General features: G+C 41.8%; 1 protein-coding gene across 1 annotated transcript in view; it reads left to right on the forward strand.

Moving 5' to 3' along the window:
• The first annotated feature begins 4,353 nt into the window (after window positions 1-4,353).
• Window positions 4,354-14,516, forward strand: part of EPB41L5 (erythrocyte membrane protein band 4.1 like 5) — an 87,635-nt gene continuing 77,472 nt past the window's right edge. Inside the window, 2 exon segments of the mRNA XM_043998003.1 lie at window positions 4,354-4,558; window positions 9,945-10,132. Coding sequence (XP_043853938.1) covers window positions 9,953-10,132 — 180 coding nt within the window. The 5' untranslated portion in view covers window positions 4,354-4,558; window positions 9,945-9,952.

Raw genomic sequence — 14,516 nt, forward strand, 5'->3', positions numbered from 1 at the left:
TAGCTGCCCCTCAGATCTGTGGATTCTAAACTGAGTGCCTTCCTTCCTCTCCCCCTTTCTCCTTTCCTTCCTTCTGTGGTTCTGACTGAAATCATTCATCCCTTCCAGCTCTGACTCTTTACAAAAGCCTGCCATACATTTTTGTAATACTGCCCTTCCCCCTCTTAACTGTTTGTTCCACATGGATATTTTCAGCTCACTGCTGGATTCCCCACTGAATGTCTTACTCTCTTGCTAGACAGATCACAGTTCATCAACCCAACAGCAAAAGCAATTGGGACATGAAATGACATATATAACAAAGAAGGGATCAAGGAATAAAAACATTCTTTGCACTCATACTTAATCCTCCTCAAGAGTTATAGAGATTGGAGGGAATTCAATAAAATTAGTTTCCTTTGTAACCCTATGTATTTTATATTATGAATTTTAAAACATTATTCTTAACATTGTACACAGTATCATCAACATTGAGTGTTGACCTACTGTGATGGACTATATTCTTCTCACCAATGCAATGGTACAGAAGAGTTCCAGGGAACTCATGATAGAAGAGGATCTCCAAATCCAAGGAAAAAAAAAAAGAACTGTGGAGTATAGATGCTGATTGAACCATACTATTTCTTTTGTTTTGGGTGCTGTTGTTTTTTTTTTTCTATTTTGAGGTTTTGCATTACTGCCCTGATTTTTTCTCTTATAACAGGATTAATGCAGAAATAGGATTAATGTTATTATGGATATATATATGTGTATATATATATATGTGTGTGTATATATATATAGATATATAGATATAACCTATATCAGATTACCTGCTGTCTAGGGGAGGGGGGAGGGAGAAAAATCTGAAATTGTAAAGCTTGTATAAACAAAAGTTGAGAACTATCTTTACATGTAACGGAAAAAATAAAATACCTTATATGTAAAAAAAAAAAGCTGTAAAAAAACAAAACAAAACAAAAAAATTATTCTTATAAAAGACTTCACAGAATTAGGATATAATCCCCATCCCCCAATAGAGCAGGAAGGCACAGTCATTCTTAGAATTATAGAACATGTGGTGGCTGTTAGAATCTGGTGGATCATTAGTCCCTTCAGCATGCTAGAGAATGAATGGAAGTTCTGTGATTATCAACACGATGCCTGCATGATACTGTGGCAGCTGTTTCAGTCTTCTTGTCTTTCTCCATCCTCAACCATGGCTTTGAGCCCTACTGCTTCTCCACACTTGTCCTTTTAAAACCATTTGCCTTCTACCACCAATCACAATCCTCATCTTGGGACCACACAGCCCAAAGTCCTATTAATGGGACATTAAGTACACCAATGTCCCTTCTACTTACATTTTTTGAATGTTTATTTTTTTCTATTATCAAGAATTTATTCCTTTTTCCTCCCCCCAACAAATTGGGGGAAAAAATAGAAAAACACAAACAAAACACTTGTTAAACATATAAAGTTGAACAAAGCAAATTTTCACATTGGTCACAACCAAAACTGTCTCCTTTAGGTCTCGAGTTCATTATCTCTCTGCCAGAGCATGGGTAGTATATTTCATCATAGGTTCTCTGGAATTGCAGTCAGTTGCTGAACTGATGAGAGATCTTAGGTCTTTTAAAGTTGTTTTTCTTTACAGTGTGCTGTAGCTCTTATAAATTGTTCTCTTTCTTCTTCACTCTGCATCAATCCATATAAGTCTTCCTATGTTTCTCTGAAAATGTGCCTTTTGTTATTTCTTATGGCATGATAATTTTGGATTACATTAATATACCATAATTTGTTCAGTCATTCTCCAATTGACGGGAATCCCCTTAATTTACATTTTTTTTTTGCTACTACAAAAAAGATGCTATAAATACTTTTTTTATATATGTCCTTTTCCTCTGATCTCTTTTAGGTATATTTACATTGTCTTAATGGTTTGAATGACTGCCTTCTACATACAACTTAGATTATTAAACTTTTTGAAGAATATTCCTCATGACATCTGGTATATGGTAAATGATTATCTTTGCAAATAGAAAATCATGTGTACATGTTTCTTTTCTTTTTTTTTTTTTTTAGTGAGGCAATTGGGGTTAAGTGACTTGCCCAGGGTCACACAGCTAGTAAGTGTTAAATGTCTGAGGCCGGATTTGAACTCAGGTACTCCTGACTCCAGGGCCAGTGCTCTATCCACTGCGCCACCTAGCTGCCCTATGTGTACATGTTTCTTGATGGATTGTGTCAACTTTGGCAAACTCGGTCCTGAACAATCCTGGGGCAATGGGGTGGGGTGGGAGGGGGGAATAAATGTGCTCATTGGGCAGCTAGGTGACGAAGTGGATAAAGCATTGGTTCTGGATTCAGGAGGACCTGACTTCAAATCCAGCCTCAGACACTTAACAATACCTGTGTGGTATGACCCTGGGAAAGTCCCTTAAGCCTCACTTCCCCACAAATAAATAAATAAATAAATAAATAAATAAATAAAGTTGTGCTCAATTACTGAACTAATTTGTTACATGTTTCAGCGACAGTGTACCAGATTATAATTTGAGGAAGATAAAAAAGGGATAGTTAGAAAAGGCCTTAAAAAATATCTAGTCCGGGCAGCTAGGTGGCATAGTGGATAAAGCACTCACCCTGGACTTCACACTTGACACTTACTAGCTGTGTGACCCTGGGCAAGTCACTTAACCCTCATTGCTGCCCTGCAAAAAAGAAAAAGAAAAAGAATATCTAGTCAATGCAACAAACATTAATTAAATGCCTACTATGTACAACTAATTGTGCTTTACACTGATGGCACAAATGTGGACATAAAACAGTGCTTGCCCTTAAAGAAATTCGACTAGGTGTAGAGATCCTTAATCTGTGGTTTGAACTTTTAAAAAAATAATATATTTTATTGATTTTTATGTCATTATCACTTTCAAATTTGTCCCTGTTCCTTCCTCAGGAAACCTTAACTTATAATAAAAAAGTAACATTAGACAAAAGAAATAATTATATTGCCCATGTTTAACAGTTTACTCCTTATTTGTGGTTTGAACTTTTAAAAAGTATCTTTTAGTAATCATATTTCAATACAATTAGTTTCCTTTATCTTATGCAATTAAAAACATTATTCTGAGAAGAGGGTGATCCATAGGTTTCGCCTGCCTAAGAAATAGGTCTATAACACAAAAAAGGTTAAGAACCCACGTACTTGATGAATAACATGTACATAAATATAAGCTAAATAATTCGAAGAGGGAGAGAACACTAACAATTGGTTGGAGGGGGGGGGACAAGAGGGTATTGGGAAAGGCTTTGAACACAAAGTATGGTATTTGACTGGAACCTTGAATAAATTTATGGATTCTAAGAATCAGGAGAGGACACAGTGCATTTCAGGACATTTTGGACAAAGAGATGTAAATGGAAGATAGAAAGTCAAATTCTGGGAACATCTAGTAGTGCAGTATCACCTAGTCTGGATATCACTCCACCCCTTTGCAGAAATGGGAGGTCCACAAATATTGTACATTTCTAATATTTTTCAAACTTTTTTGATAAATTGATTAGTTGTGCCGATGATTCCCCCCCCCCCTTTTTTCTTTTCTGTCTTTAAGAAATACTATTTGTTATACGGAATTATTTGTTTATATGGCTCTTTGGTTTGTAGGGTACTGGGATGCCTAGTTTGGATTTTGGTGATGGTTAAAAAAAAAAGACCTTGTTAAAAATTTATTTTAAAAGGTAAAAAAAGATGACATAGCATGGAAAGGTAGGTTGGGACCAGGCTGAAGAGTTTGTGGTTCTCAGGGTAATAGGGAGCCACTGTGGTTTTTGAGAAGGGAGGGTTTTGATTAGCTTTGGGTCTTAAGCAGCTAAGGTGGAAGATGGATTGGAATGGGGAGAGAATCAATTCGGAGACACAAATTAGGAGGCAAACTCAGGAGTAGTTGGAATAGTCCAACTTCCTCATTTTACAGGTGAGGAACCTGAAGCCCTGAGGGATGAAATGACTTACCCACAGGAACGTGGGTAATTAGTAGCCAAACTAGGAGCGGAAAGAATAAACGTGTATATGCCCCCTTTGGGGGAGGCGATAAAATGCTAATCCACTCGGTAAGGGAGAAAGGGCCGAGCCCACGGGAAGGAAGACGCTCCCAGAAACTCGGAGCCTGGAATCTCTCAGGTGCGTGTCCTCTCCCGGAATTGCCCTTTTAAACCACAGCGCAGAACTTTTCCCATCCCAGCCGGAGGTGTTCCTGGGAGGCGTAGTTGCCCTTTTAAGGCGAGGCCACGCCCCGAAGGCCGGCCTTTGGGAGCTCCTTAAAGGGGCCAGGGGAGGGGGGGGGGGGGAGGTGCAGGTTCTCCCGGGGGGATTAGCGTGCGCCCGCCGCCGGCTGGGGCCGCCATTTCTCGAAGTCCCCGAGGAGGAACCACCGCCCCCATCCCGCCCTCGCCCGGCCGGCCGGGGACCCCCGCCTAGAGGGGAGCGCGCAGCTCCGGGCCCGGCGCCTCCCCCGCCCGCCCGCGCCGCCGCATCTTTCGACTCCTCCGTCGCGGCCGCGGCCGCCGCCACCAGGTGAGCGAGGAGCCGGGGCCGCCAGCTGGCCGGCCTGCCAGCCCGCGGGCCGGAGGGCGGAGAGCGCTCCCGGCCCGGGCTCGGCCAGGCCGCTCTTCCAGCCTGAGCTCGCTGCTGATCCGCCCCGCCCCCGCCCCCCCCCCCCGCCTTCCCAGCCCCCAGACTCCTGGGGTGGCGGTGTGTGGGGGGGCTTCCCGAGAACTCCTCGGGCTCCTTCCTACTCTTCCAGCCTCCACACATGCCTCCGCCCCCCGCTGCCGCCTCTCTGAAACTCCCTGGTAGTCCTCCCCCTTTCCCTCCCGAGGCTGCTCCCCGAAACTAAGCCAAGGTTGGGACATCTCCTGCCCCTCTGCTTCCTCGGCGTCCCCGCGCCCTCCGCCTGCCCCTGGTAAAAAGCTAAAGGAGCGGGGAAGGGCCGGTGCCTTTCTTTGTCCCGTTTACTCTTTTAGAAGCTTTCTCTTCCGAGACCCTCCGCCCCCTCCGGAACCACCTCGTTTCCCTCGGTGCGTCCCTTTCTGGAGCAGGTTCTGCCCTCTTCCCCCCCGGGCAAGCCCCGACGAGGATCTGCATTCCTTTCTGACCGCCTCCCCCTACCCTCTCTTCTTACTCTTTACATTGCAAAAGAGCCTTTGGGCCGGGCGGCCGCGGCCCCCTTTCTGGGGCGCGGAGCTTTCTCGGGGAGGGGGCAAGCCGTGCCAGCCTAGCGGGGGTTACCTAGAGCCCGCCCTGGAACCAGCGGCCGCGAGTGCTCGGGCAGATGCCGCCGCGTGTTGACCCTTCCCATACCCCTAATTCAAATATTAGTGCTTAATTTAAAGGGGAGTGGTTTGCAACCAATAGAAACGGAGAGCCGAGTTTCAGGTGTGACTGGGGCTGCATTTCCTAGTGGTGAATCTCTGCCTATTTCCTTAAACAAAGGCTGTAATGTCCCGGAGGGGAGAAGCTGGGTTAATATTACGGCTGTGCTCAGTCACCCTCCAGTCCCCCTGGAGCCTACTAAGATCTAGTTAGACCTGGTAAGCCATTGCTGTTTGTTTAGCTTTAGAATGCACTTGTCTCTAAAAAGGGGCGGGTTTTTTCTTCTAAATTTGTAGATAGTCGTCGGCTTTGGTAAAGGGGGATGTTGCAGACTGTTTTTTTAGCAGCTTTTCACTGAATGGGCTCACGATTTCATGTGGTCCTCTGAATAAAATTCTCGGCTGGGATTATGAAATTTAGTGGCTGTTGGCAGGTGAGATAAGCAAGAGCTTTGTTTTCATTTTTTCCCCCTTTGTGCCATTTGGTTCCTGAAAGAACATTAAAATCCTAACCAAATGTGAAGGGTTTTTTTTTAAATGTCTACAGTAGAGGAAACTCGGCTTCCTTTAATCTCTTTTCTGTCTAGTTAGTTGAAGTAACTTTTGTACTTTTAAAAAAATAACTCTATGTATAGTCTTTTTCAGATTAAAAAGAAATCAGTGTCTTGCTTCTTTAAAAAGACCGTGGATACTTTCCATTGGACTATATTGGAGCTAAAAATGTATTGTTTCCCCTTTTTAGAATGTGTTCCATTTGCATACTAAGACTAAGATAAATGACTTCTCATTCTTTTGTTATTTCCCTTAGCCTCTTGGCTTACTTATTAGCCTAACTCCCTCTCCTTTGCCAAACCTCTGTAACTCACTCTTTAACACCTGGCAGTCTGACTTCTGGATCCACCACTGTACTTAATAGTATCTCAAAGGTCACCAGGGACTTCTTAGTTGTAGAGGCCATTTTTGGTCATCTTACTCCCTGACCTCTTGTAATTATTGACCACTTCTACTTTGTCTACTTTATCTTGAGTAAACTAAGCATTTTAAAATTCCGGTTAAGTGCCAGGAATTGTTAGATGCTTTGTATATCCAGACAAAGGCAAACCCTCCCTTGCCCTCAAGGTGCTTACTTCCTATGGGAAAACAATATAAAAAGAAATGCAAAGTAAAGTATTAGATTTTTCGGAAGTGGGGAGGCACTGACTGCTGGGAGGATGGGGTAGGAAGTAGCTTTTTAGCTGAACTTTGAAAGTTAGTTGGGGTTCATAGAGATGAAAGTGCATTCCTGGCATGCAAAGGCACAGAAATAGGAGATGGACGGTATGAGGAATAACAAGATCAGTTTGGCTGGACCATAGAGTGCATGAAGGAGAGTATTGTCTAATAAACCTGAGAAGGTAGACTGGAGCCAGGTTGTGAAGAGATTTAAAATGCCAAATAGAAGAGTTTGTATTTGATCCTTAAAGGCAATTGGGAGTCACTAGGGCTTACTGAACTGGGAAATGCCATGGTCAGAGTTTTGCTTTAAGACAATCATTTTGACAGATGTGTGGAGGATGAATTTGAATAGGGAGAGACTGAAGGCAGGGAAAAGTTAGGATGCTTGGAATAGGCAAAAGTGGATGAGAACCTGAAATAGGGTGATGGTTGTATGAGTGGAGAGAAAGGCACTGATGGGAGAGAGATTATGGAGGTAGCACTAGCAACTAATTGAATTTGTGGTATGAGGTAGAGTGAGGGGGCCAGGGATTCAGGGCTTTGAATCTGGTGACCAGAAAGTAAGTGGTGCCCTTGATGGGAGAGAAAAGATAGAGTTCTCTTTTTTGGACATGTTGAATATATGTGTACATGTATGCATATACATTTTTATAGACTGGGGGAAGGAGAACTGGGACAGTAGTGTCATTGTATGCCTTAGATGTGCTTAATAAATTATTCTGTCCTTGTGCTTCTCTAAGGTCTCCTGGAGATAATTTTCCATTTTTACAGCTTCACACAGCTCTGTGCTTAATTCTCAAATCTTTATTTTGTTTGTTTTTTTGTTTTTGTTTTTAGTGAGGCAGTTGGGGTTAAGTGACTTGCCCAGGGTCACACAGCTAGCAAGTGTTAAGTGTCTGAGGTGGGGATTTGAACTCAGATACTCTTGAATCCAGGGCCGGTGCTCCATCCACTGCGTTCCCAGACCACAACTCTGTCTGATTCCTGAACATCTCCCACCTCTTTCATCAGTACCTTAAGCTTAATAATATCCAAAAGCATACTCTTTGTTTCTCAGAGACACATTCTCTTGATTTTCCTTACTTATGTTAAATGCCATTATCCTCACAATCAGGAAGAACTGAAGCCTTGACATTTCTGTTGACTCCAGCCTTTTTGCTTCTTATCAGTCCTGTTGGTTCTGCCTCCCTACTTCATTTGTCCCTGTTTTTCTCTTCCCAGTGTCCCTACCTTAGCTTGGCCCTTCACCCATCACTTAGACTATATTACAATGAGTCTTCCCACCTACAGTTCTGTTGCAAGCCATCCTACATATAGGTGTTAGAGTAATGATCCTATAGCTTTGCTCTCATCTTGTCACGTCTATACTCAGAAACCTCTAATGGTTCTCACAGCTTTACAGAATGAATTCCAAGTTCCTCGTATAACATTAAGGGCTCTTTATACTCTGGAAAACTGTATCTTGCTCCTCTTTTTGTGTACTCTGTGCTTTAGCCAGGTGAATGGGATTCATGCTTTCCTTCCTTCTTACTTTGCACATGGTTCCCTTTGTCAGGATGCCTTTTACCTCTCCCTCAGGGATAATCCTTAGTTGTCCTTCAGTGTTCAGCTCAATTGCCATCTCTTAGATTTTTTTTCCTTCTCCAAAATATAAAAGTATAATCTCCTTTCTCTATTCCCTCTTGATTTTTAACAAAGCATGTAGGGATCTCAAGTTCAAAATATCAAACATTTCTACCAGCAATTCCACCATCTTTTTCAGGCACTCAAGTTCACAGCTTCTGAGTTACCTTTGATTCCTTATTCTCCCTCACTCCACTTAACCAACCTGTCTTATTCATGCTACCCCTATAGTATCTTTTAGGAGGCAGGTAGGTGGCTCAGTGGATAGAATGCCCGGCTTAGTGTCAGGAAGACCCGAGTTCAGATGTGGCCTCAGACGCTAGCTGTGTGATCCTGGACAAGTCACATAACCTCTGCTTGCTTTAATCCACTGGAGAAGGAAATGGCAAATCACTCCATTATCTTGCCAAGAAAATTCCTTGGACAGCATTGGTGTGCTATGGTCTATGGGGTTGTGAAGAGTCAGACACAACTGAATGGCTGAATAATAGTATTTTTTCCATCAGTTGCTTTATCTGCACTCACATAGCCACCACTCTAGACTAGGCCCTCATTTGCCCTGGTCTGGGTTGACACCCTCTAGATGATTCTCCTTTCCTCGGGTTTCTGCCTTCTCCAGTTCATCTCCATACAGCTGCCAAAGTTTTCCTAAAGTGCACTTGTGCTTATATTTGTCTTTATTAAACTGATGGCTCCATTCCCTCTTGTTACAGAAAACTTGTGTTTGCCAATTACATCCTTTCACTAGCTGGCTCCAACTTACCTTTCTAGACTCATATACTATATTACTATGCATATCATTAACTACTCTCTTTTCTGTATACACTTTGCCTTTTGTACTGTACTTGACCCATTGAACTTTCCCATCTCTAGGCGTTTGCACAGGCTGCGCTGGATGCACTCCCTCCTCATGTTATTTCTGCCTTCTGGAATTTTTGTTTCCTTCAAAACTTGGCTCAAGCTTTCTTCATTCCCTTCCAGCTTCTGGTGCTTTCCTCATCCAGTTAATCATATATTTATTTTTTTTGTTTTGTTTTTTTTTTTAGTGAGGCAATTGGGTTAAGTGACTTGCCTAGGTCACACAGCTAGAAAGTGTTATGTGTCTGAGGTGGGATTTGAACTCATGTACCTCCTGACTCCAGGGCCGGTGCTCTATCCACTGCGCCAACTAGCCGCCCCCTAATCATATATTTATTATGTGCATGTCTTCTCTGATAGAATGTAAGCCCTTTCAGGACAGGGATGAGATATCTTTTGTCTATATCCCCATCACCTACTACATAGGTGCTTAATAAATGTTGGTTGAATGGTCCCTGTTATGGTGGGCACTTGGTAAATGTTGATATGTCTCTTAGAGCTCATTTTTTTGTTTGTTTTTGGCGAGGCAGTGAAGGTTAAGTGACTTGCCCAGGGTCACACAGGTTAGTAAGTGTCAAGTGTCTGAGGTCATTTTGAACTCAGGTCCTCCTGAATCCAGGGCTGGTGGTTTATCCACTGAGCTACCTAGTTGTCCCCAGATCTCATTCTTAATATAATCTCCTTTCTATAAGAAGTTAGTTTCTAGGGGCAGCTAGATGGCGCAGTGGGTAGAGCACTGGCCCTGGAGTCAGGAGGACCTGAGTTCAAATCCGGCTTCAGTCACTGAAAATTACTGACTGTGTGATCCTGGGCAAGTCACTTGACCCCAAATTGCCTCATCAAAAAAAAAAAAAAAGAATGCTAACTTTTTCATTTTACTTTTGATTTTTCAGTGAGGAAGATGCTAAGTTTTTTCCGACGAACGTTGGGGCGCCGGTCCAATGCGCAAGCATGCCGAGAAGAGCGCCTGAGAGAAGCCCAGCGAGCTGCTACCCACATTCCTGCAGCTGGAGATGCCAAGTCCATTATTACATGTAGGGTGTCATTGCTAGATGGAACCGATGTCAGTGTGGATTTGCCGGTAGGTAGCATCCAAGTGGGGTTTTTTCTGATTTTGTATGGATTATATTCTTGTCGTATAGTCTAGGGTAAGTAAGTAATAGTAAATGTACATTTAAGTGTCATAGAAATTTATTAAAACGCTAAGGCAGGGCAGCTAGGTGGCCCAGTGGATAAAGCATTGGCCCTGAGTTCAGATCCAGCTCAGACACCTGACACTTAATAACTCTGTGACCCTGGGCAAGTCACTAAGCCTTCTTTGCCCTGCAAAAAAAAACAAAAACAAAAACAAAAGAACACTAAGAGGAGAAGTAGGAGTTTGATTTTTTTGGATTTCTTTTTAATTAGAATATAATTGACATTATAAATATTTGTCATGCAGGATGCTGTTTATTAATAGCAGGAAAAGCCTCTATAACTCATTAAAGTGACAGTCTAATTCATCAGCAAGCATTTTGGGCTGTGTACTGTGGTTGGTGCTGGGGATACAGAGACCGAAAGGGAACAGTCCCTACCCTCAAGCATCCTGTGGTCTCTCTGTTGGGGAGACAACACATATATATTTAAGTGTATACATAATAAATAAAAGCGGTCCCTGGCAGTTAGATTAGGGGAGTGGGGAATCAAGGAAAGGCTCTGTGGTGGTGTTTGAGCTGAGTCCGATTCCTTGAGGAGAATAAGGGATTGTTGGAGATGGAAGGAAAGAAGGAATACATTTACGGGCAAGGGTGACAGCTAGTGCCAAGGTACAGAAACTAGAGATGGAAGGTCAAGGGACAGAGAGACCAGTTTTGTTGGACTAAGGCTGGAAAGGTATGTGGGAACCAGGCTATGAAGGACTGCATCCGTTTGTGTTCATTCATTTATCTATTTATTTTTTCTGTGTTTGTTTTTGAAGTTTTTGCCATTTTTATCTGTGTATTTAAAATGTTTCAGTGCTTATCTTTTTTTTTTTTGAATATCACTGTTGTTAACCCTGCCCTCCTTTCTTCCCCCATACCTAATTGAAAACAGAAATTTAAAAAAACAAACAAAACAGAAACCTTGTTAAAAATAATCAAGGTCAAGTGAAACAAATTCCCAAGTTGGCCATGTCCCAAAAAGTATGTCTCTTTCTGAACCTTGAGTCTATCACCTCTCTCTCAGGAGGTGGGTAACATGCTTCATCACAAACCCTCTGGAGACATAGCTGGTTGCTTTGATCAGAGTTTTTAAATATTGTAGGGTGATGGTTTTTTTTTTTTTTTTTGCAGGGCAATGGGGGTTAAGTGACTTGTCCAGGGTCACACAGCTAGTAAGTGTCAAGTGTCTGAGGCCAGATTTGAACTCAGGTACTCCTGAATCCAGCCACCTAGCTGCCCCCAATTTTTTTTATTGTGTTGTTTTTATTGTATAAATTGTTCTCTTGATTCTGCTCACTTATGAAGAACTTTAAATACAAAACAGAGGCAATTTATATTTTATCCTACTGGGTTAGAGTTAGAAAAATCACTTTTGCAGCTCTGTGGTGAATGCTTAGAGTAGGGAGATACTTGAGGCAAAAGAGACCAATTAGGAAGCCATTACAACCATCAACAAGAAAGGTGATGAAGGACTGAACTGAATTGGGGGCTGTGTGAGTAGTGAGAAGGCAATTAGAAACATGCAAGATTTGGCAACTGATTGTATAGGTGAAGTGAGAGAAAGTGAGGAGTGGTGCATCACTCTGAAGTTGTAAGCTTGGGAGATTGGAAAGATAGTAATGCTATCAACAGAAAGAGGGAGGTTGAGAGAAGGGTTGAATTTGAATTTGAGATGTCTGGGGCGGGGGCTGCTAGGTGGCGCAGTGGATCAAGCACTGGCCCTGGATTCAGGAGGACCTGAGTTCAAATCTGGCCTCAGACACTTGACAACACTTACTAGCTATGTGACCCTGGGCAAGTCACTTAACCCTCATTATCCTGCAAAAAAAAAAAAGAGAGATGTCTCTGGGACATCGAGGTTTCTAAATGTCAAATGTTTGGTGAATTGTCAAATTAAATGTAATGGTGCGTTTAGCAGTTTATAGGACTGGGACGCTAGACTCTGACTGGTTGTTTTTTCATTGTCTCATCTAGACTAAACAGGCAGAGAAATTATATAGACTTTTTTTGTTTTTGTTTTTGTTTTTGTTTTTGTTTTTGGTGAGGCGATTGGGGTTAAGTGACTTGCCCAGGGTCACACAGCTAGTAAGTGTTAAGTGTCTGAGGCTGAATTTGAACTCAGGTCCTCCTGAATCCAGGGCCAGTACTCTATCTACTGCACCCACCTAGCTGCCCCAATTATATAGACTTTTGACACTATATTCCTATCTTTTCCTTTCCAAATACATAAATGGATATCTTCCCCTTTCTTTTTCTCTTCTTTGCCTTTTCTTTGACACAAACGTTGTTAGTGGTCTTATGTCATCACTGAGAATTTGCAAATAAAGCATTATAATCACAGATAACTTTTGGGTTTTTATTTCTCTACTAAAAAGATTAATAAAGTTAAATTGTAATTAAGTACATGTTTCAAGTAGTTTTTTAAAGCAGATTTCAGTAGATATTCCTTAGTTTCCATACCTGTTTAATTTTTATTGACATATTTTGTTTTTACATTATTTATTTCCAAATATTCTCCATCTCTCCTCTTTCATACCTACCTATCTATTTCTTCTAATACAGATTTTTAAAAAAGTAGTTTTGTAAACCAATCAGTATAGCATCTGGATCTGACCATATATATAATATTCCACTTCTGCAAATACCTGTGGAAAATGGATATGTCCCCTAATACAAAACCTTTGATAACTTCCTGTTACTTACCAAATAAAGAATAAACCCCTAGCAGCTAGGTGGTACAGGGGAAAAAGCACCAGCCCTGGATTCAGAAAGACCTGAGTTCAAATCTGGCCTCAGACACTTGACACTTAGTAACTGTGTGACCCTGGGCAAGTCACTTAACTCTCGTTGCCCTGCCACCCCCCCCCCCCAAAAAAACACCAAATCAACCCCGCCCCCCCCCCTCGCTTTGGGGTTAAGGGACCTCCAGAGTCTAGCTTTAATTTAACCATCTAGCTTTATCTCCTACTACTCCCCTTTTCTTATTCTGTATGTTCTGGATTGCTCTCTGTCCATTATTCTCATTCATGTTTTTCATTCTCATTCCTGTCTTTGAGTCTTTATCCACTCTGACTCCCCTGCCTGGAATGGATTCTTTCTTTCCGCATCTGTGTTGAAGTTTGCTCAAATTCTAATTCCCAGTGCTAATAACTCTTCTAACTCTTCCACTACACCAGGACAGAAATGACAACTGTGGGAATACACACACACACACACAACACACACACTTTTTTAAACTTAGTTTTATTTACAGAAACTAATTTCTGCAATGTTGATTTTGATTTTTTGCTGAGTTAGGAGTGCAGAGTTATGCAGTGTAAGTTGTTATTGTATTTTGGGTTTTGTATGGACTGATAACTTCATTAAATTAGGGAGCTTCCAAGGAGTAAACTCCCACTACCAATGCAGATAAGCAACTCTTCTGCATCTGACAGCCCTAGAAGTTACCTGGGACATTGGACTTGCCTGGATTCATGTAGCTGGTATGTGTCAGAGATGGAACTTGAATGCTGGTTGCCTCACCTCCAAAAGTGACTATCCACTCCACTATACTGCCTTTTGAATCACTGTGCTTTTAAATTTTCGTTTGTCTTAGTGGAGGGCTATTTATAGTTTGACTGTATTTCCCTTCACATTTCTAATATGACTTTACCTTTAGTAGATTAACCCTTACTGGAATCTATAGGCAAAAGATGGATGTTTTATTCCCTTTTATCTTTGTGTATTTGACATATTCTTCCCCCCTCCCTCCCCAGCTCCCCTTACACTGGTGAGTTCATTGAGTATAGGGCTGTATTAGATTTCTTTATCAACACAGTGCACTTAATCAGTATTGAGTTGTATGACTGGTGAATGGAATGTTATCAGTTTACTATTCTCATTTAACTGAAAATGTTTGGATTGAGGAGCAATTATTAAAAGTTGGAAGGGATTAGATTAGGAAGATTTTCTTAGAAAACTGAGTCATGGGGAGGTGATGGGACTTGGCCAAAAAACACACAGGTAATAAATAACAGCCAGGATTCAACTCTTAATCCAGGGCTGCTGCTGCTCCTCCCCCCCCCCCCCTTCTCTCATGCTGCCATAATTTAAATTATAGATTTTTTGTTTAAAACATGATTTGGAAAACAATTTTTCTCATAAACATAATGATATAAATGTTAGGTTCCTAGCTGGCAGACAGAAACCTACTTAACACATAATTTTATAAGAAAGTACAGTAAAATACCACATTTTCCCTCTATGGGAAAATAGGTTCTGCTCCTCCAGTTATATCCCTTTGCT

Source organism: Dromiciops gliroides, chromosome 3 (genome assembly GCF_019393635.1).
Source record: "Dromiciops gliroides isolate mDroGli1 chromosome 3, mDroGli1.pri, whole genome shotgun sequence".
NCBI classification, from domain to species: Eukaryota; Metazoa; Chordata; class Mammalia; order Microbiotheria; family Microbiotheriidae; genus Dromiciops; species Dromiciops gliroides.